The 23478-nt window shown below is 40.2% G+C and overlaps 1 protein-coding gene across 8 annotated transcripts in view; it reads left to right on the forward strand.

Moving 5' to 3' along the window:
* The window catches only part of LOC126284945 (DNA ligase 4-like), a 616842-nt gene that overhangs the window by 481727 nt on the left and 111637 nt on the right, over positions 1-23478 (forward strand). For all 8 annotated transcript variants that reach the window (XM_049984217.1, XM_049984218.1, XM_049984213.1 and 5 more), the window contains exons 6-7: positions 527-738; positions 13111-13268. In XM_049984217.1, the coding sequence (XP_049840174.1) occupies positions 527-738; positions 13111-13268 (370 nt within the window). The remainder of the gene's footprint in view (positions 1-526; positions 739-13110; positions 13269-23478) is intronic.

Raw genomic sequence — 23478 nt, forward strand, 5'->3', positions numbered from 1 at the left:
CCGAACTCTTTGCCTTTACAAATGTCTGCTTGTGTCGGTGTATGTGCGGATGGATATGTGTGTGCGTGCGAGTGTACAACTGTCCTTTTTTACCCCTAAGGTAAGTCTTTCCGCTCCCGGGATTGGAATGACTCCTTACCCTCTCCCTTAAAATTCACAATCTTTCGTCTTTCCCTCTCCTTCCCTCTTTCCTGAAGAAGCAATCGTCGGTTGTAAACGCTACAAATTTTGTGTGTGTGTTTGTGTGTTTTATTTATTGTGCCTGTCACCTACATTATATTTGACCTGATTTTTTGTTTAATTTATCAGTCCAAGAAAAAAGTGGTTTTGCATCATATCAGTTTTTAAATCAGTAACAGAAACTTCTAAAATTCACTCTGATGATAAAGTGTCTTTTTACGCATTTATTGCTATCAGGCAGTTCATTGTGTGGAGTATTTTTGAATGATATTGTTAACCGTAGAAGATGTACATCAGAATGGATGAAGCTATAGTTTAGAACTTATGATTAGAAAATAATTTGCAGGTCTGTACCCTCCTTCATAACCCAAACAAGCGCCTGCATGAAGTGGAAATAACTATCTTCTCTCCTGTTCGACCAATGCTGTCTGAACAGTGTGATATTCAGAAGGTGGAAAATTGCATGAAGAACAGTGCCTTTTATTATATAGAGACAAAACATGATGGAGAAAGGTTTCAGATTCATTTTATGACTGGCACATTCAAGTATTTTTCAAGGTAAATTAAAAGATGCAATTTCCTATGCTTTAAAGCTTTTTTTGTGTACTGATTAAAGAGAAACATCCTACAAATAAAAAAAATTAGGGTCTACATATTAGTGTGTCGATCTTCTGTCCATCTCCTCTCCATCCCCATATCCTCCTCTTCCCCATCTCTGTCCATCTTCTTCTTCCTCCCCTCCACCATATCTGCCCACCTCCTCCTCTTCCCTTCTCTCTTTGTTATCACTTCCACCCCAACAGAAGGCTGGTGGTTCTTACTCCCACAGTGTTTCTTTCCAGATCATGACTAATATATGTACCAAATTGGGTTGAAATTATTCCAAGGGTTTAGGATGAGCTTCTTATCCATGGTTTTGCTCATGTACCCACATTATGTACAAGTCAAATATGTTTCACTTACATTTAACATATTTCACATATATTTGTAGTGTTATTTCACCTGGATCTCTAGCGAATTTTTCTGCGGGCGAACTTCCCCGAATGGGGGACTCCTGGCCCACAATGCCCTACGCTCATTTCCATTTGCCCTAAAGGTTCATTTTCACCACAGCTCAATGGTTATGATGTCATGTCTCTTGAAATACATATCATACTACAATTGTGTATGTACTTTCAGTGACATATGTAGATACTGTCTGCGAAATGTGTTGTGAATAAAGTTAGTAGTAGAAAAGAGAGAAGTATTAATTATAAATGTCATACATGATGCAGCAGTTTTTCACACATCTCAGTGTTTATGACATCATATCTCCTCAACTATGTCGTACAGTGATGTAGATTTGCTGGCACGTTCAATGGTGTATCTGTATACTGTCTGCGAAATGTGTCACATATACAATTAGTATTAATGACGTAATACATTAAAACATCATGTCTTGTGCAACAGTTTTACTGCAAGAACAGCAATTATCTTGTAAAAGATAAACTTTATTCCTTTCATCATTTTGTGAGAACTGTCAGCAAGAAAAAGTTTCGTAAAAGATTGATATTATGTGTAAAGTTTGTTGCTAGTCACTAAATGCTCTCATTCTCAAACTCTGGATGTCGTGTGCTACTCTTCTTTTTCACCCCAAGCCCTTGGAGAGTTAGGTGTATGTAAGGTAGTCTATGTGTTAATTCATGGCATAAGCTGTGTCCATACCACATTTCATGCAACTCCATCCAACAGTTTCAGCATGAAGGGGCAACAAACATACTAACACACACACTCATCAACTTTTGCATTTATAATATATGTAAGATGGATGCAGAAGAATACTGCACAAGACTCATGAAGGTGCAACCCAAATGTGGATTGCATTTCTGTCTAGTATTAATTGAGTGAAAGCTGCTAGTATTCAGGGTTAAGCTCATATTGTTTACAACAAATGACTTTATAGAAAATATATATTGAGATGCCAATGTCAGATTCTCGAACTTACACAGCACACTGCTAGAACTGCCCATTTCTGAGCCAAAAATTGCCTTCATGAATGGGATGAGCTAACCCAGAATGTAATACAGTATGTCATAAATGAGTGAAAATAAGCAAAGTAGGATAATTTTCAGTTTGGACTATCACTTATTGCAGATACTGTTCTAATGGAGAGCATAGAACCATTCAGTTATTGCACATGATCCTGAACATGAGCTTTCCATGACAGTAGTCCATCCATTAGAGCATTCTGGAATTTTGATTCTTTAGACTCACTAATCATATGCCTGTTCCATGTATCAAAATGACACTTTTAGTTGAATTGCTTCAATTTATTTTCTGCAAGTCATGAATGTATTTCTTGAACTGCAAACAGAAACAGTAGCGGTCCCAGCATTGACCCTTGAAGCACTTCTCACTTCATTCAAGGCACAATCAGACTCACATCATAGCCTTCCTAATTACTTTGTCCTTAAAGTATAAGATGAACCAGTTATGAACTATGACTCTTATTCTATAATGGTCTAACTTCTGCAGTAACATTCTTTGATTAGTTCAAATTCCTTTGTAAAATCAAAGAACATGCATACTGCTCACAACTTTTTGTTTAATCCATCCAGTACCTTGCAGAGGAAAGAGAATATAGTGTTTTCAGTTTTTAAAGTAAGTATCGACTTCCAGCCTGGTGGAATAGCTGTGGGCACCATCTTCCGTTAATTACTGCAATGAAAAACCAGTCCAAAGTTATATTATTCACTTGATGCTAGCTTCAGGCCAAGGCCCTTTTTCAAATCATCACAACATAGTCAAAACTGGTATTTCAGGAGATGTGATCCACTATCCCCCCTACACTGCCACCTATAAGCTTTGCAACCTTCCCTTCCCATACCTGCTGAGGTGCAGATCATGCCTAGTGAAACCTGATATATCGATAGACTCAACTGGCCCCACTGAAATGCAAGCCATTTTATGTTATGAGATAAGTTAAAGGGACAGTGTTGCTCCATATGTACCTGCATTTCTCTGGAACCCAAACAGATCTTTCCCAATGTTGGGTTCTATCAGATTTCCCATTCTTTTGTAAATAATTCATATCAGTATTTTGCATCCATGACTTATTAAGCTGAGAGTTCACTAACATTCACACTTCTTAGCACCTGCCTTCTTTTTAATAGGAATTATTACATTATTATTGAAATCTTAGGGTAATTTACATGTCTGGAGTAAATAAAATTCCCTCATAATTATTGTTATTGAGATACCTGGGAGAGCCTGTCATGACAAAATATTTCCACATGCTGTGCAAAAATTTGAGCACTCTCAGAAATAAAGAAGAATGAAATAATTCCAGTACCAAGGAAGTCAGATTATTATGAACAAGAATATTCTCAAAATATCTATTTAATAAATAATGGTTGCAAAATACTGACCCAAATTATTTATGATATAGTGGAGAAACTGGTAGAAGCTGACATCAATGAAGATCAGTTTGGATTCTGGAGAAATGTAGAAACATGTGAGCCAGTACTGACCCTACAACTTAGAACATGGCTTGAAAGCTTTATAACATTAAAGATATGTTTTGATCATGTTGACTAGAATACACTCTTTGAAATTCTTAAGGAAGCAGGAAAAAAATAGTGGGAACAAAAGATTATCTGCAACTTGTACAAAAACAAGACTACTTTTATGAGTTGAAAGATGTGAAAGGGAAGCAGTAGTCAAGAAGATAATGAGACAGTGTTGTAGCTTAACCCCAGTGTCATTCAGTCTGTATATTAAGCATGCTGTGAAAGAAATTAGGGAGAAATTTACAAAAGAAATTAAAGTTCAGGGAAAGAAAATAGAGGCTTTAATGTTTGCTTGTGACATTGTAACCCTGTCACAGACAGCAAAGGACTTGGAAGAGTAGTTGAGTGGAATGGATTGTTTCTTGAAAGAAGATTATAAGATGAAGACCAACAAAATTAAAATAAGGCCAATGGAATGTTACCAAATTAAATAAGACAGTGCCTGAGGGACTTAGATTAAAAAATAAGTGATTAATACTTGTTCCATAAGCCACAAATACGACATTTTGTAATGATGTGGAACATGTCAGTTTGACGTAAGTTTTCTTTACACAATATAATCTTTCTTTCTTTCTTTCTTTCTTATTCAGTAGAGGGGGTTGTCATTCAGAAATTTTTTTATTTGTTTTTAACACTGGTTGACTATCTGTCTTTCTCTTAATGCTCAAACAATGCAAAATCCAGGCTGGAATGTAAAAATATTAGAGGAGGGAAGTTGCTAGTCACCATATATCGGAGTTGCTGAGTTACGATGGGCACAACAAAAAGATTTACAGAATTTTAGCTTTCAGCCATTAAGGCCTTTGTCAGCAATAGACACACATACACACATGCACACACACTCACACAAACACAGACTCAGACTGAGACTGCAGACGAGTCTGTGTGTGTGTGTGTGTGTGTGTGTGTGTGTGTGTGTGTGTGTCTATGTGCTGACTAAGGCTTTAATGGCCGAAAGCTATAATTGTGGGAATCTTTTTGTTGTGCCTATTGTGACTCAGCGTCTCCTCTATATGGTGAGTAGCAACTTTCCTTCTGTAATATTGGGACTCTTATTGCTGTGATTTACTTGAGGACAATATTATGGAAATGGAAGAGAATGTAGATGAAGATGAAATGGGAGATACGATTCTTCGTGAAGAATTTGACAGAGCACTGAAAGACCTAAGTCGAAACAAGGCCCCGGGAGTAGACAACATTCCATTAGAACTACTGACAGCCTTGGGATAGCCAGTCCTGACAAAACTCTACCATCTGGTAAGCAAGATGTATGAGACAGGCGAAATACCCTCAGAATTCAAGAAGAATATAGTAATTCCAATCCCAAAGAAAGCAGGTGTTGACAGATGTGAAAATTACCGAACAATCAGTTTAATAATCCACAGCTGCAAAAGACTAATGCGAATTTTTTATAGACAAATGGAAAAACTGGTAGAAGCCAACCTCGGTGAAGATCAGTGAAGATCAGTATGGATTCCGTAGAAATATTGGAACATGTGAGGCAATACTGACCCTACGACTTATCTTAGAAGCTAGATTAAGGAAAGGCAAAACTACGTTTCTAGCACTTGTAGACTTAGAGAAAGCTTTTGACAATGTGGAGTGGAATACTCTCTTTCAAATTCTGAAGGTGGCAGGGGTAAAATACAGGTAGCGAAAGGCTATTGACAATTTGTACAGAAACCAGATGGCAGTTATAAGAGTCGAGGGACATGAAAGGGAAGCAGTGGTTGGGATGGAGTGAGACAGGGTTGTAGCCTATCCCCGATGTTATTCAATCTGTATATTGAGCAAGCAGTAAAGGAAACAAAAGAAAAATTCGGAGTAGGTATTAAAATCCATCAAGAAAAAATAAAAACTTTGAGATTTGCCGATGACATTGTAATTCTGTCAGAGACAGCAAAGGACTTGGAAGAGCAGATGAACAGAATGCATAGTGTTTTGAAAGGAGGATATAAGATGAACATCAACAAAAGGAAAACGAGGATAATGGAATGTAGTCGAATGAAGTCGGGTGATGCTGAGGGAATTAGATTAGGAAATGAGACACTTAAAGTAGTAAAGGAGTTTTGCTATTTGAGGAGCAAAATAACTGATGATGGTCAAATTAGAGAGGATATAAAATGTAGACTGGCAATGGCAAGGAAAGCATTTCTGAAGAAGAGAAATTAGTTAATATCAAGTATAGATTTAAGTGTCAGGAAGTCGTTTCTGAAAGTATTTGTGTGGAGTGTAGCCATGTATGGAAGTGAAACATGGACGATAAATAGTTTGGACAAGAAGAGAATAGAAGCTTTCGAAATGTGGTGCTACAAAAGAATGCTGAAAATTATATGGGTAGATTACATAACTAATGATGAAGTATTGAATAGAATAGGGGAGAAGAGGAGTATGTGGCACAACTTTACAAAAAGAAGGGACCGGTTAGTAGGACATGTTCTGAGGCATCAAGGGATCACCAATTTAGTATTGGAGGGCAGCGTGGAGGGTAAAAATCATAGAGGGAGACCAAGAGATGAATACACTAACCAGATTCAATAGGATGTATGTTGCAGTAGGTACTGGGAGACGAAGAAGCTTGCACAGGATAGAGTAGCTTGGATAGCTGCATCAAACCAGTCTAAGGACCGAAGACCACAACAACAACAGATGCTGTTTGGTAAATGACCAAAGATTTTTGCGGCAACATAATTCTCCTCTTTCTGTGCCAAAGTCAGAATAGTGAACATCATCCTTTCATCTAGTGGTATAGCTTTGCAATTTTGCTATTATTTTTGAGCTGGGATAGGTTATTAATAACAAAATTCATAAGTGAATAGGAGTATTCCGAAGATACTGTGAATATCCTTAAATAAATATCTGCAAGGAGATCTTGGGCGGGCTCCAGCTATTATTCTTATTACACATTTCTTACAATGATACTTTTTTCTTAATGATGATTTGCCCAGAAATATGATGCAATATAAAATCAGTGGATGAAAATAGCCACAATAACCTTAATAGTGTAAGTATGGGAACCTAAATGTTTCATCAGATCATCCATGTGTTTCTACCACTTTAATTTACCATCTGTGCACATACCTAGAAATTTTGAATATTCTGCCTTAACAACAGACTTCTGTTCAAATTCTATATTTATCATTGATGTTATGCCATTTACAGTACAGATCTGCGTATGCTGTGTTTTCTCAAAATTAATGAGTATCCCTGTACTGAGAACCACCTAACAATTTTCTCAAAGACATTATTTACAATTTTCTCAGCTAATTCTTGTTTATTGTGTGTGACTACTGTACCTGTATCATCAGCAAAAAGAACTCTCTCTCTGCGTCTCCATGAATATAGAGCAGAAAGTCATTAATTTATATTCTATTTGGACAGCAAAACAACTGATGATAGCCAAAGTAGAGAGGATATCAAATGCAAATTGGCAGTAGTAAGAGCATCATTTGTCAAAAAGAGTAACCTGTTAACATATCACTTTGAGTGTTAGGAAGCTGTATGGAAGATAAATGTCAATTATAAAAAATTGAGACAAAAAGACAATAGAAGTTTTAGGAATGTAGTGCTACAGAAGAATGCTGAATGTTACATGAGTAGATTGGGTAACTAATGAGGAGGTACAAAGTCAAATTAGAGGATAAAAGAAATTTATGGCACACTTCGACTAAAAGAAGGGACTGAGTGATAGGATACCCTGAGGCATCAGTGGGTCATCAGTTTGTTAATGTAGGGTAGTGTAGATGGTAAAAATTGTAGAGGAATATCAAGGCTTGAATACAGTTAGCAGTTTCAATACAACAACAAGGACATGGGTAGTGAATGGGACATTTATTAGATCATTGTCAGTTAGAGTTAGAAACAACACAGATTCTCCAATTGACTACTCTCAGCTTATCCTAAACTTCTTTGTTGTTTGCTGTAATTTATTTTGTTATATATCCTCAACTGTTTATGTTGCATGCACACGTAAGTTGTGTAATGTTAATTATCTTTTGAGCACCTTGTACAATATTTTCTCTGAAGTTCGAATGGTGAATAATTGGATGACTGTAAAAGGTGTCAAATCAAATAACAAGACAGGAAACACTGCCTAAATTTAAACTTGAGCCACTGTACATCTATTTTTCAAATGATGCATATGATGATCAGCTTGCAGTTCATGAAGCACATTTCCTTTAATGAAATAATGCCAATAATGTATGTATACTTCACAGAGTCTAACTTATTTACACAAGTGGCAACTAAATATCCGTTCCTCATGCCCACCTTGCGTAAATAGCGATATACGAACTGAAGATGGCTGAACTCAATTGTTGCCAACACTGATTATGAAAGTGTGAGATTAAGTGCATATTAATGACTGTTACTGGTAGGTGACTGACATCTAAGGTGGCTGAACAGAGACTTGACACCACTGACTCTTTTGTGATGTCAGTTGACTCACTGTGCACTGTCCTCAGTACCTGTTTAATGACTTGCATTGAAACATTTTTAGAAAATCATAAAATACAGGTCAATTATATTTTTAATAAGAATATAAAAGACAGCAGTTGTAGGCAATATTTGTACACATGTAATGTTGACCTCCTCCCCCCATGAACCATGGACCTTGCCGTTGGTGGGGAGGCTTGCGTGCCTCAGCGATACAGATGGCCGTACCGTAGGTGCAACCACAACGGAGGGGTATCTGTTGAGAGGCCAGACAAACGTGTGGTTCCTGAAGAGGGGCAGCAGCCTTTTCAGTAGTTGCAGGGGCAACAGTCTGGATGATTGACTGATCTGGCCTTGTAACAATAACCAAAATGGCCTTGCTGTGCTGGTACTGCGAACGGCTGAAAGCAAGGGGAAACTACAGCCGTAATTTTTCCCGAGGACATGCAGCTTTACTGTATGATTAAATGATGATGGCATCCTCTTGGGTAAAATATTCCGGAGGTAAAATAGTCCCCCATTCGGATCTCCGGGCGGGGACTACTCAGGAGGATGTCGTTATCAGGAGAAAGAAAACTGGCGTTCTACGGATCGGAGCGTGGAATGTCAGATCCCTTAATCGGGCAGGTAGGTTAGAAAATTTAAAAAGGGAAATGGATAGGTTAAAGTTAGATATAGTGGGAATTAGTGAAGTTCGGTGGCAGGAGGAACAAGACTTCTGGTCAGGTGACTACAGGGTTATAAACACAAAATCAAATAAGGGTAATGCAGGAGTAGGTTTAATAATGAATAGGAAAATAGGAATGCGGGTAAGCTACTACAAACAGCATAGTGAACGCATTATTGTGGCCAAGATAGATACGAAGCCCACACCTACTACAGTAGTACAAGTTTATATGCCAACTAGCTCTGCAGATGATGAAGAAATTGAAGAAATGTACGATGAAATAAAAGAAATTATTCAGATAGTGAAGGGAGACGAAAATTTAATAGTAATGGGTGACTGGAATTCGAGTGTAGGAAAAGGGAGAGAAGGAAACATAGTAGGTGAATATGGATTGGGGCTAAGAAATGAAAGAGGAAGCCGCCTAGTAGAATTTTGCACAGAGCACAACTTAATCATAGCTAACACTTGGTTTAAGAATCACGAAAGAAGGTTGTATACGTGGAAGAACCCTGGAGATACTAAAAGGTATCAGATAGATTATATAATGGTAAGACAGAGATTTAGGAACCAGGTTTTAAGTTGTAAGACATTTCCAGGGGCAGATGTGGACTCTGACCACAATCTATTGGTTATGACCTGTAGATTAAAACTGAAGAAACTGCAAAAATGTGGGAAATTAAGGAGATGGGACCTGGATAAACTGAAAGAACCAGAGGTTGTACAGAGTTTCAGAGAGAGCATAAGGGAACAATTGACAGGAATAGGGGAAAGAAATACAGTAGAAGAAGAATGGGTAGCTCTGAGGGATGTAGTAGTGAAGGCAGCAGAGGATAAAGTAGGTACAAAGACGAGGGCTGCTAGAAATCCTTGGGTAACAGAAGAAATATTGAATTTAATTGATGAAAGGAGAAAATATAAAAATGCAGTAAATGAAGCAGGCAAAAAGGAATACAAACGTCTCAAAAATGAGATCGACAGGAAGTGCAAAATGGCTAAACAGGGATGGCTAGAGGACAAATGTAAGGATGTAGAAGCTTATCTCACTAGGGGTAAGATAGATATTGCCTACAGGAAAATTAAAGAGACCTTTGGAGAGAAGAGAACCACGTGTATGAATATCAAGAGCTCAGATGGCAGCCCAGTTCTAAGCAAAGAAGGGAAGGCAAAAAGGTGGAAGGAGTATATAGAAGGTTTATACAAGAGCGATGTACTTGAGGACAATATTATGGAAATAGAAGAGGATGTAGATGAAGACGAAATGGGAGATACGATACTGCGTGAAGAGTTTGACAGAGCACTGAAAGACCTGAGTCGAAACAAGGCCCCCGGAGTAGACAACATTCCATTAGAACTACTGACGGCCTTGGGAGAGCCAGTAATGACAAAACTCTACCAGCTGGTGAGCAAGATGTATGAGACAGGCGAAATACCCTCAGACTTCAAGAAGAATATAATAATTCCAATCCCAAAGAAAGCAGGTGCTGACAGATGTGAAAATTACCGAACTATCAGTTTAATAAGCCACGGCTGCAAAATACTAACGCGAATTCTTTACAGACGAATGGAAAAACTGATAGATGCAGACCTCGGGGAAGATCAGTTTGGATTCCGTAGAAATGTTGGAACACGTGAGGCAATACTGACCTTACGACTTATCTTAGAAGAAAGATTAAGAAAAGGCAAACCTACGTTTCTAGCATTTGTAGACTTAGAGAAAGCTTTTGACAATGTTGACTGGAATACTCTTTTTCAAATTCTAAAGGTGGCAGGGGTAAAATACAGGGAGCGAAAGGCTATTTATAATTTGTACAGAAACCAGATGGCAGTAATAAGAGTCGAGGGGCATGAAAGGGAAGCAGTGGTTGGGAAAGGAGTGAGACAGGGTTGTAGCCTCTCCCCGATGTTATTCAATCTGTATATTGAGCAAGCAGTAAAGGAAACAAAAGAAAAATTTGGAGTAGGTATTAAAATTCATTGAGACGAAGTAAATACTTTGAGGTTCGCCGATGACATTGTAATTCTGTCAGAGACGGCAAAGGACTTGGAAGAGCAGTTGAACGGAATGGACAGTGTCTTGAAAGGAGGATATAAGATGAACATTAACAAAAGCAAAACGAGGATAATGGAATGTAGTCAAATTAAATCGGGTGATGCTGAGGGAATTAGATTAGGAAATGAGGCACTTAAAGTAGTAAAGGAGTTTTGCTATTTAGGAAGTAAAATAACTGATGATGGTCGAAGTAGAGAGGATATAAAATGTAGACTGGCAATGGCAAGGAAAGCGTTTCTGAAGAAGAGAAATTTGTTAACATCGAATATAGATTTATGTATCAGGAAGTCCTTTCTGAAAGTATTTGTTTGGAGTGTAGCCATGTATGGAAGTGAAACATGGACGATAACTAGTTTGGACAAGAAGAGAATAGAAGCTTTCGAAATGTGGTGCTACAGAAGAATACTGAAGATAAGGTGGATAGATCACGTAACTAATGAGGAGGTATTGAATAGGATTGGGGAGAAGAGAAGTTTGTGGCACAACTTGACTAGAAGAAGGGATCGGTTGGTAGGACATGTTTTGAGGCATCAAGGGATCACAAATTTAGCATTGGAGGGCAGCGTGGAGGGTAAAAATCGTAGAGGGAGACCGAGAGATGAGTACACCAAGCAGATTCAGAAGGATGTAGGTTGCAGTAGGTACTGGGAGATGAAGCAGCTTGCACAGGATAGAGTAGCATGGAGAGCTGCATCAAACCAGTCTCAGGACTGAAGACAACAACAACAACAACAACAATGTTGACTTTTTTAACTATTGGTTGTATATTAAGTAGGTTTAATACTGGGTTTTATTTTTATTATATCCTTTCTTCCAGAAGCGCTAGTCTTTCAAGGTTCGCAGGACAGCTTCTGTGAAGTTTGGAAGGTAGGAGATGAGGTACTAGCAGAATTGAAGATGTGAGGATGGGTTGTGAGTCATGCTTGGGTAGCTTATTTGGTAGAATACTTGCCCGTAAAAGGCAAAGTACCTGATTTTAAGTCTTGGTCCAGCACTCAATTTTAATTTGCCAGGAGGTTTCTGTTTTGATATTTTATGTAAACTTAATTTCTTTTTATTGTGTTATGTTTTATTTGTCCTGTTATCTAGAAAAAGCAGTTTATTTATAAGACTTTTGACAAATCAGTTAATAAGTATAGAGATGAAAGTGACCTCTATGCATAGTTATTTAAGATGATAAATAATACAGTTTGTCTATTTTTAAAATTACAAAGAATATGCTTCATACATGTATGTGTTTACATAGTACACATCATAAAATAATCTTCAGTGAAAAGGATATAAAAGAAAAAAAGTAGTATGTGTTAGGTAAATAAATTTACTCACCAAGTGATGACAGGAGAACACATGCACAAAAAGGTTTAACTTTTACAAACTTTCAGAGCCAGTGTCTTCTCCTGGCAGAAGAGTTGAAGAGGAATGAAGAGGGGTGAAGGAAAAGGACTGGAGAGCTTTAAGAAGAGGGGTTCAGTTCACCGAAAAGTCACCCAGATGGGTTTTTTTTTCATGTGTATTGCTACATATAAAAATTATCACCTGTCTCTTGCTATTTTCAGTACGACATCTGAAGATGGGCATATAAGAGCCCAAAACCATTCATGTCCTAAATGAAAGAAACTTACAACTGCAGTTGTATTTTCAACTTCTGTTATCTCAAGAAAGTCTATTAATAAAGTTTTAAGAAACAAGTCTTAAATGATAGGATAAGATTTGAATAATTACTGTATGCTCAGAGGCATTCAAACAGTCATTCTTCCTGCACTCCATGTGTGATTGGGATGAGAAAAAACCCTAATGACTGGTACAATGGGACATTCCCTCTGCTATGCACCTCTCAGTGGTTTGCAGAATATAGATGTGGCTGAAGATGTAGATATTTACAGTCATTCTTCCTAGAGACTGCTCATGGATAGAATGGAAAACACACAATGTTTCTGGTATTCTGTGTTTCATCAACCACTCATCATTTGATGGCTTTTGGAGGATGTGGGTAAAATCCTACCTATATCTAACATAACTATCCAAGCAAAACTTAACAAATGTAGTGTAATGGTACATGATGTCTCTTTATTAAAACAGATATATTTTGTTCTTTATTTTCTTTATCTCAGAGCACAGTATTTCAATTCCTTTATCAGTTCACAAAACCATTGGGCATTAGTGATGTGATTTGCTATGTTAACATAACATAAAATTTTTAACTGAGTTCCTGCTTGTTGGAAATTTTTCAGAAATGGCTTTGACTATACAGACATTTATGGCAGCAATGCAATGACAGGAGTTCTCACGCCACTGTTGTCGAAACAGTTGCAACCTGGTGTTCAAAGCTTCATTATTGATGGAGAGATGATGGTCTGGGACAAGAACATTGTCGCATTTCGATCCAAAGGTATGTGGCATTGTTTTTTGTTCAAAATTCTAATTACCTGTTCATGAGCTATATAAAAAGGAAATAGACTTTATGATGGATGGCTTACATATCCAGCTATGTTTACAAAAGTTTCTATTACTCTTAGTTTATTTTACTTGAATAGTCATACAAGCTAGGACCATGTCCGTTCCTTTACTTGTATCTGATGCATTGGTTTCCTGCTATACAGAAAATCTGCTGATGCATCAAAAGGTGAATATCATTATTGGTATTAAAAAACTTTGCAGCCAAGAAAGCTTTCATCTTGAAACAAAATTTCCACATATAGGCTAGTGACAACAATGTCTTTTGATAGTTATAAAGTTTGTAGTTAATTTGAAATTAGACTCAGAACATAAAGAACAGATACTAAATGCACCATACACCAAATTATGATCTATTACAACACTTCTTTGTCCTCATTATCATCATTTTCATTAAGACCTTCCGGGGCTTGAGGTTTTGAAATTCAGATAAACTGCCAATACATGTTTGATTATGAAATATTACTACTATGTACATGCTGTAGACACTAAATAATGTTGTCAACCAGAGATAACAGCTGAGCACTGCAAATCAACAAAATTGTGCTTCTTGTTTTGTGCCCATGTGCAAATGAATGTCTGAGGAAGTGGTGAGACATATTTTCATGACTGTCTGTGTGAGGATACACATATAGATAAAGATGGTTCACCATAAGGTCAACAGATGTCAGTAGCATGGTTGCATGCTACAGTTTGAAAATTTATTACAGTGTGCTTTAGGTTCTTCTGATTCTCACATACTAAGCGGCTCCTTGTCATACATGGAATACTTCTTCCAGGCCATAGTGGGAAAAAAAGAGAAAAAGCTTTATCTTGCTACTGTCACACTGCAGCACGAGCCACAGAATCTGATGCATGCACAAATAATGCAAGTTGATTGTCTAAACCAGGAAATGTGAAAAGTGTGGTATCTGCAAGATCCTCATTGCATTTTGGAACAGCAGTTGCTTCTTCTGCCTAGTCAAACATGTCTTTGGTCATTTTTGGTGGTTCCTTTTAGGAAATAATTCAACAAAACATGGTTTTCAGCAGCAAGTTCCAAATGCCATCGATAAAAATCAATGATCCCTAAGAATACTCTAAGTTCATAAACTGGTTTGGGTCATCCGTAGTTTGTTACTGCTACAACCCTTTCTGGTTTTGGCTTCGTTCCTGCGGTTGTAATTAAGTGTTCTGAGAATGTTAGCCATTGTACACCCAATACTGATTTTCCAACATTTATACGAGAAGATACATATCTAACTGCTTAAAGAGTAAATTTATATGCTCAACTTGTTGCTTTAGAGATTCACATAAATATAGTTTTCTTACAATTTCATTTATAAACCTCTGAAATGTGCTAGGTGCATTGCAAAGTCTGAAGGACATACAATCGAATTCATAAAGACCAATTGGTGTAATAGTAGATGATTCTGATTTACCTTCTTTGGCAGATGGAATTTGTTAATAGGATTTGAATAGGTTAATTTCTGAGAATATATTTTTATTTATAAAATTTACATGACCAACTTTTAGAACTGGACACCAGCCTGGGAGAGTCATGCCATTCAGATGCTACAATCTCCACAAACTCGCCACTGGCCATTTGGCCTCATAACAAGATGTAGTGGACCAGCTTACTGTGCTTGTGATGGATGTATAATACCATTCTTTAACAGGCAGTGAAATGCTTTTTTAGCAATTTGAAATTTAATTGCATCCAGTCTACAAGCCTTGCTGTATACTGCTGAGTCACTAGACATTGCGATGTAACACTACACATTAGGCTTCAACACTGTGGTATATATAAAATAGAAAGAAACTTCCACATGGGAAAAATATATTAAAAACAAAGATTCCAAGACTTACCAAGCGGGAAAGCATCGGCAGACAGGCACAATGAACAAAACACACAAACACACCCACAGAATTACTAGCTTTTGCAACCGATGGTTGCTTCTTCAGGAAGGAGAGGGAAAGACGAAAGGATGTGGGTTTTAAGGGAGAGGGTAAGGAGTCATTCCAATCCCGGGAGCGGAAAGAATTCCCTTAGGGGGAAAAAAAGGACAGGTGTAAACTCGCTCACACACACACACACACACACACACACACACACACACACACATCCATCCGCACATACACAAACACAAGCAGACATATTTCAATATGTCTGCTTGACGGCCATCTGTATCCCTGAGGCATGTAAGCCTCCCCACCAAAGGCCAGGTACATGGTTCATGGTGAAGGAAATAGAGGGAAACATTCCAAATGGGAAAAATATATATAAAAACAAAGATGCTGTAACTTACCAAACAAAAGTATTGGTATGCCGATGAGGACAATAAATAACAAACAAACACACACACACATTTCAAGCTTTCACAACCCAAGGTTGCTTCATCAGGAAAGAGGGAAGGAGAGGGAAACACGAAAGGATGTGGGTTTTAAGGGAGGGGGTAAGGAGTCATTCCAATCCTGGGAGCGGAAAACTTGAAATTAGCGGAGGTTGAGGCCTGGTGGGTAACGGGAAGAAAGAATATATTGAAGGGCAAGTTCCCATCTTAGGAGTTCTGATAGGTTGGTGTCATTGGGAAGTATCCAGATAACCCAGACGGTGTAACACTGTGCCAAGATGTGCTGGCTGTCCACCAAGGCATGCTTAGCCACAGGGTGATCCTCATTACCAACAAACACTGTCTGCCTGTGCCCGTACATGCGAATGGACAGTTTGTTGCTGGTCATTCCCACATAGAAGGCTTCACAGTATAGGCATGTCAGTTGGTAAATCACGTGGGTACTTTCACACGTGGCTCTGCCTTTGATCGTATACACCTTCCGGGTTCCAGGAATGGAGTATGTTGTGGCGGGAGGGTGCATGGGACAGGTTTTACACTGGGGTGGTTACAAGTGTAGGAGCCAGAGGGTAGGGAAGGTGGTTTGGGGATTTCATAGGGATGAACCAGTAGGTTACGAAGGTTAAGTGGATGGCGGAAAGACACGCTTGGTGGAGTGGGGAGGATTTCATGAAGAATGGATCTCATTTCAGGGCAGGATTTGTGGAAGTCATATCCCTGCTGGAGAGCCACATTTAGCGTCTGATCCAGTCCTGGTAAGTATCCTGTCACAAGTGGGGCACTTTTGGGGTTCTTCTGTGGGAGGTTCTGGGTTTGAGGGGATGAGGAAGTGGTTCTAGCTATTTGCTTCTGTACCAGGTCAGAAGGGTGGTTGTGGGATGAGAAAGCTGTTTTCAGGTTATTGGTGTAATGGTTCAGGGATTCAGGATTGGAGCAGTTTCGTTTGCCATGAAGACCTAAGCTGTAGGGAAGCGACCATTTGATATGGAATGGGTGGCAGCTGTCAAAATGGAGCTACTATTGCTTGTCAGTGGGTTTGATGTGGACGGATGTGTGAAGTTGGCCATTGGACAGATGGAGATCAATGATGAGGAAAGTGGCATGGGATTTGGAGTAGGACCAGATGAATGTGATGGAGCCAAAGGAGTTGAGGTTGTAGAGGAAATTCTGGAGTTCTTCTCTACTGTGAGTCCAGATCATGAAGATGTCATCAATAAATCTGTACCAAACATTTGAATGGCAGGCTTGGGTACCCATGAAGGCTTCCACTAAGCGACCCATAAATAGGTTGGCGTACAATACGGCCATCCTGGTATCCATGGCTGTTCCCTTTAATTGTTGGTATGTCTGGCCTTCAAAAGTGAAGAAGTTGTGGGTTAGGATCAAGAAGATGGCTAAGGTAATAAGGAAAGAGGTTTTAGGTAGGGTAGCAGATTATCTGCGTGAAAGGAAGTGCTCCATCGTAGCGAGGCACTGGATGGAAGTGAGATCAATGGTTACAAGGATGGTTTCTGGGGGTAACAGATTCTAGGTGATCGAGGAAGTGGATGGTGTCTTTGATGGATACGAGACTGTATGTAATGGGTTGAAGGTGTTTATCTACATAGGCAGAGATACGTTCTGTGGGGGCTTGGTAACCAGCTACAATGGGCCGTCCGGGATGTTTGGGTTTGTGAATTTTAGGACGTAGGTAAGAATGTAGGGTTGCTGGGTGTCAGTGGGGGGGGGGGGGGGGGGGGGGGGGTCAGAAGGTTGATGCAGTAGGTGAAAGGTTTTGTAGGCGGCCTATGGTTCTGAGGATTCCTTGAAGCTCCGCCTGGACATCGGGAATGGGATTACCTTGGCAAACTTTCTATGTAATGTTGTCTGAAAGCTGACGCAGTCCCTCAGCCACATACTCCCAACGATCAAGTACCACAGTCGTGGAACCCTTGTCAGCCAGAAGAATGACGATGGATCGGTCAGCCTTCACATCACGGATAGCCAGATCTTTAGCTGTGGGGATGTTGGGAGTAGGATTAAGGTTTTTCAAGAAGGATTGAGAGGCAAGACTGGAAGTGAGAAATTCCTGGAAGGTTTGGAGAGGGTAATTTTAGGGAAGAGGAGGTGGGTCCCGCTGTGACAGAGGACGGAACTGTTCCAGGCGGGGTCCAGTTTGGATAGTGTCTTAGGGAGTTGGATCATTAGGAGTAGGATTAGGATTATATTTCTTTGTGGCAAAGTGATTATTTCCAGCGGAGAGTACGAGTGTAGGATAGTACATCTTTGACGAGGGCTGTTTGGTTGAATCTGGGAGTAGGGCTGAAGGTGAGGCCTTTGGATAGGACAGAGGTTTCGGACTGGGAGAGAGGTTTGGAGGAAAGGTTAACTGCTGAATTGGGGTGTTGTGGTTCCAGATTAGAATTTTGAGATTTTGGGGGGAGTGAAGCTGGAAGTGGGGGATTGATTAGATGGGAGAGACTGGGTCTGTGTGCAAAGAGAGCAGGTTGAGATTTGTTGGAAAGGTTGTGGACGGTGAATGAGTTGCCTTTCCGGAGGTGGAAAACCAGGAGATTGGATAGTTTTTTGAGGTGGAGGGTGGCATGCTGTTCTAATTTGGGGTTGGCCTGTAGGAGGATGCTCTGAACAGCCAGTGTGGATGTGGGAGAGGAAAGATTGAGGACTTTTATTAGGGATAGGAGTTGACTGGTGTCTTCATTGGCTGAGTTGATGTATAGGCGAAGGATTAGGTGTGTGTGTGTGTGTGTGTGTGTGTGTGTGTGTGTGTGTGTGTGTGTGTGTGTGCAAGTAGTTTCAATGTGTATTCACCTTCCCCTTTTTACCCTAATCTACCATACAATTTTATCCTGCCTATATACTCAATAATACGTAAGTTACTTCGAAGCCATAACGAAAAAAAATTTTTCCTATTTCAACACTAATGCTGCTATAAAATCCACCGTTCCCAGTTTACAAACAGTTCCTTTCACCTATTAAACAACCATTTTGGCTAGTTCTAATAACTTTCGCTTTATTTCCATTCCCTTTTTTCCCACATCACCGCTTCCCACATGTTTTAATGTAATTATTTCTTCGTCAGGCAATTGTTAGCCTCATTTTCATAATTTGCCACCACAAAACCATTCCTTTTAATACATTTACACCTAGTTTTTTTTCGAAATTTTCCCGAATTTTGCCACCCTTTACGTGTTTTGACAGCAACACAACCACCTAACCTTTATGCATATCATTGCCTACCAACCCAAGTTCACCACAGGATCAACATAGCCCAGCTTTAGCCACCACTTTTTCGCCTTTTTCCACACCAGATCTCCAGTTGTTTTCTAGTTCACATTTATCTCTCCCCATATTTTTTTTTAATTTTTATTTTCATTTCAGCCCCATGATACACTTTCCACCTTCTAATACCTTGTCACCTCCACAATGACCCCATTAAGTTTTATTTACTTTCCCTCCGCAAACATGCCTTTGCCCTAGCCAGATTACACTCCCATATCTTATTTACTTATGCTTGTCTGACATTTGAAATTACCCCCTTAGGCCTCACACTTAAAGTTCCCATCTTTGGCTGTAACCCCTCTTTCCATCAGTCCCTATACAAGTTCCAAACTGAACAATCCATAGCCCTCAACCACCTAATCCTTCACCTACACATCAACTCAGCCAATGAACACACCCATCAACTCCTATCCCTAATAAAAGTCCTCAATCTTTCCTCTCCCACATCCACACTGGCTGTTCAGAGCATCCTCCTACAGGCCAACCCCAAATTAGAACAGCATGCCACCCTCCACCTCAAAAAACTATCCAATCGCCTGGTTTTCCACCTCCGGAAAGGCAACTCACTCACCCTTCACAACCTTCCCAACAAACCTCAACCTCCTCTTATTGCACACAGACCCAGTCTCTCCCATCTACTCAATCTCCCACTTCCAGCTCCACTCCCCCCAAAACCTCAAAATTCTAATCTGGAACCACAACACCCCAATTCAGTAGTTAACCTTTCCTCCAAACCTCTCTCCCAATCCGAAACCTCTCTCCTATCCACAGGCCTCACCTTCAGCCCTACTCCCAGATTCAACCAAACAGCCCTCGTCAAAGATGTACTATCCTACACTCGTACTCTCTGCTGGAAATAATCACTTTGCCACAAAGAAAAGTAATCCTAATCCTACTTCTAATGATCCAACTCCCCAACACAATATCCAAATTGAACCCTGCCTGGAACAGTTCCATCCTCCAAAACAGCGGGACCCACCTCCTCTTCATTAAAATCACTCTCTTCAAACATTCCAGGAATTTCTCACTTCCAGCCTTGCCTCTCAATCCTCCTTGAAAAACCTTAATAATACTCCCAATATCACAACAGCTGAAGCCCAGGCCATCCGTGATCTGAAGGCTGACCGATCCATCGTCATTCTTCTGGCTGACAAGGGTTCCACGACTGTGGTACTTGATCATCGGGAGTATGTGGCTGAGTGACTACGTGAGCTTTCAGACAACACTACAGACAAAGTTTGCCAAGGTAATCCCATTCCTGATGTCCAGGCGAATCTCCAAGGGACTCTCAGAACCTTTCACCTGACTCCATCAACCTCCTCACCCCTCTGGCACCCCACACCCCTACCTTCTACCTACTTCCTAAAATTTACAAACCCAAACATCCCGGCTGCCCCATTGCAGCTGGTTACCAAGCTCCCACAGAACATACCTCTGCCTATGTAGATAAACACCTTCAACCCATTACATGCAGTCTCCCATCCGTCACCAAAGACACCAACCACTTTCTCAATCACCTGGAATCCTTACCCAATCTGTTACCCCCGGAAACCATCCTTGTAACCATTGATCTCACTTCCTCATAAACAAATATCCTGCACATCCAGGTCCTCGCTGCGATGGAGCACTTCCTTTCTCGCAGATCACCTGCTACCCTACCTTAGACCTCTTTCCTCATTACCTTAGCCAGCTTGATCCTAACCCACAACTTCTTCACTTTTGAAGGCCAGACATACCAACAATTAAAGGGGACAGCCATGGGTACCAGGATGGCCCCCTCGTACGCCAACCTATTTATGGGTCGCTTAGTGGAAGCCTTAATGGGTACCCAAGCCTGCCAATCTAACGTTTGGTACAGATTTATTGATGACATCTTCATGATCTGGACTCACAGTGAAGAAGAACTCCAGAATTTCCTGTGCAACCTCAACTCCTTTGGTTCCATCACATTCACCTAGTCCTACTCCAAATCCCATGTCACTTTCCTCGTCATTGACCTCCATCTGTCCAATGGCCAGCTCCACACATCTGTCCACATCAAACCTACTGACAAGCAACAGTACCTCCATTTTGACAGCTGCCACCCATTCCATATCAAATGGTCGCTTCCCTACAGCTTAGATCTTCAAGGCAAACGGATCTGCTCCAATCCTGAATCCCTGAACCATTACACCAATAACCTGAAAACAGCTTTCTCAACCATTATAGCAATAACCTGAAAACAGCTTTCTCATCCCGCAACTACCTTCCTGACCTCAAACCCAGAACCCCAAAAGTGCCCCTCTTTTGACAGGATACTTACCAGGACTGGATCAACTCTGAATGTGGCTCTCCAGCAGGGAATGACTTCCTCAAATCCTGCCCTGAAATGAGATCTATCCTTCATGAAATCCTCCCCACTCCACCAAGCCTGTCTGTCCGCCGTTCAGTTAACCTTCGTAACCTCCTGGTTCATCCCTATGAAATCCCCAAACCACCTTCCCTACCCTCTGGCTCCTACCCTTGTAACCGCCCCTTGTGTAAAACCTGTCCCGTGCACCCTCCCACCACCACATACTCCAGTCCTGTAACCCGGGAGATGTACTCGATCAAAGGCAGAGCCACGTGTGAAAGCACCCATGCGATTTACCAACTGACATGCCTACACTGTGAAGCCTTCTATGTTTGAATGACCAGCAACAAACTGTCCATTCGCATGAACGGGCACAGGCAGACAGTGTTTGTTGGTAATGAGGATCACCCTGTGGCTAAGCATGCCTTGGTGGATCGCCAGTGCATCTTGGCACAGTGTTACACCGTCCGGGTTATCTGGATACTTCCCACTGACACCAACCTATCTGAACTCCTAAGATTTGAACTTGCCCTTCAATATATTCTCTCTTCCCGTTACCCACCTGGCCTCAACCTTCGCTAATTTCAAGTTGCCGCCGCTCATACCTCACCTGTCATTCAACAACATCTTTGCCTCTATACTTCCACCTCGACTGACATCTCTGCCCAATCTCTTCGCATTTACATATGTTTGCCTTTGTCTGTATATGTGCAGATGGATGTGTGTGTGTGTGTGTGTGTGTGTGTGTGTGTGTGTTTGTGTGTACGTACGTGTCCTTTTTTCCCCCCTAAGGTAAGTCTTTCCACTCCCAGGATTGGAATGACTCCTTACCCTCTCCCTCAACATCCACATCCTTTCGTGTTTCCCTCTTTTTCCCTCTTTCCTGATGAAACAATTTTGGGTTGCGAAAGCTTGAAATTTGTGCAGATGGATATGTGTGTGTGTGTGTGTGTGTGTGTGTGTGTGTGTGTGTGTGTGTGTGTGTGCGCGGCGATTGTATACCTGTCCCTTTTTCCCCCTATGGTAAGTCTTTCCGCTCCCGGGATTGGAATGACTCCTTACCTTCTCCCTTAAAATCCACATCCTTTCGTCTTTCTCTCCCCTTCCCTCTTTCCTGATGAAGCAACCGTGGGTTGCGAAAGTTTGATATTTGTGTGTGTGTTTGTGTGTTTTTTATTGTGTTGATGTACCAGCTCTCTTCCGTTATAAAATTGTAATTTCCTATTTCTGTTGTGGTATTTGACTTAAAGACAAATGGTCACCATTAGCATTGGGTTCTGATTTTGTGTAGCATGAGCCTGTTAAGCAAACTCAATACCACAACAAGCATTTACGTAGACTTTGGATTTTCCATGGTGTGTACATAATAATTTTTTTAATACAGCACGCGACTCACCACCTTCTATGGTTAAGTTTGTGTGAGGGGCTCCTATCATTAGTAAATATCTGTGTATGTTACACTGAATGTTGTAATAAACATTAGTTCTCAGGGTGCCTGATGGCAACTGGTTACATTATGTACCAATTTTTATTGATGATTGAACCTTTAATTTAATTTTACTGACTTTAGAATATTGAATGAGAAAATCAGAGAGCTCTCCTGCTTTTATATTGGCATTTAATAAATGATTTAATAATAATAATGGTTTTGTCTTTGTAATGGCCAACCTATGCTGCAAGAGAAATGGTTAAAATCTTTTAACCAGAAGGTTTTACCAGGTGTACCGGTATGAAATGAGTGTTTCTTTGTGAAAATGGAACACTTATTTTGAATTGAAAAGTAAAAACATTTTATTCAAAGTACTGACCATTGCTTTCTATACATTTTGACCACCTTTCTGGCAATTTGTGGACACTACGCCAAAAGAAATGTTTGTCTTTTGAATCAAACCAATCAGACACCCAATTTTCGACTTCTTCGTCGTAATCGAAGTGTTCCTCAGCCAATGTGTGTCCCATTGATGAAAACAAATGGTAGTTGGAAGGGGCCAAGTCTGGTGAATACGGCAGATGGGGTAGCAGCTCCCAGCCAAGTGGTTTGATTGTATCCTGAACCAGTTTTGCTTTGTGTGCAGGTGCATTGTCGTGTAAAAAACTTACCTTGCCATGTCTTCTTGCCCATTCTGGTCTTTTTTTTATCAAATCATAGTTCAGATTGATCATTTGTTGTCTGTAGCGATTGGTATCCACAGATTCACCAG

This window comes from Schistocerca gregaria, chromosome 8, assembly GCF_023897955.1.
Source record: "Schistocerca gregaria isolate iqSchGreg1 chromosome 8, iqSchGreg1.2, whole genome shotgun sequence".
Lineage (NCBI taxonomy): Eukaryota > Metazoa > Arthropoda > Insecta > Orthoptera > Acrididae > Schistocerca > Schistocerca gregaria.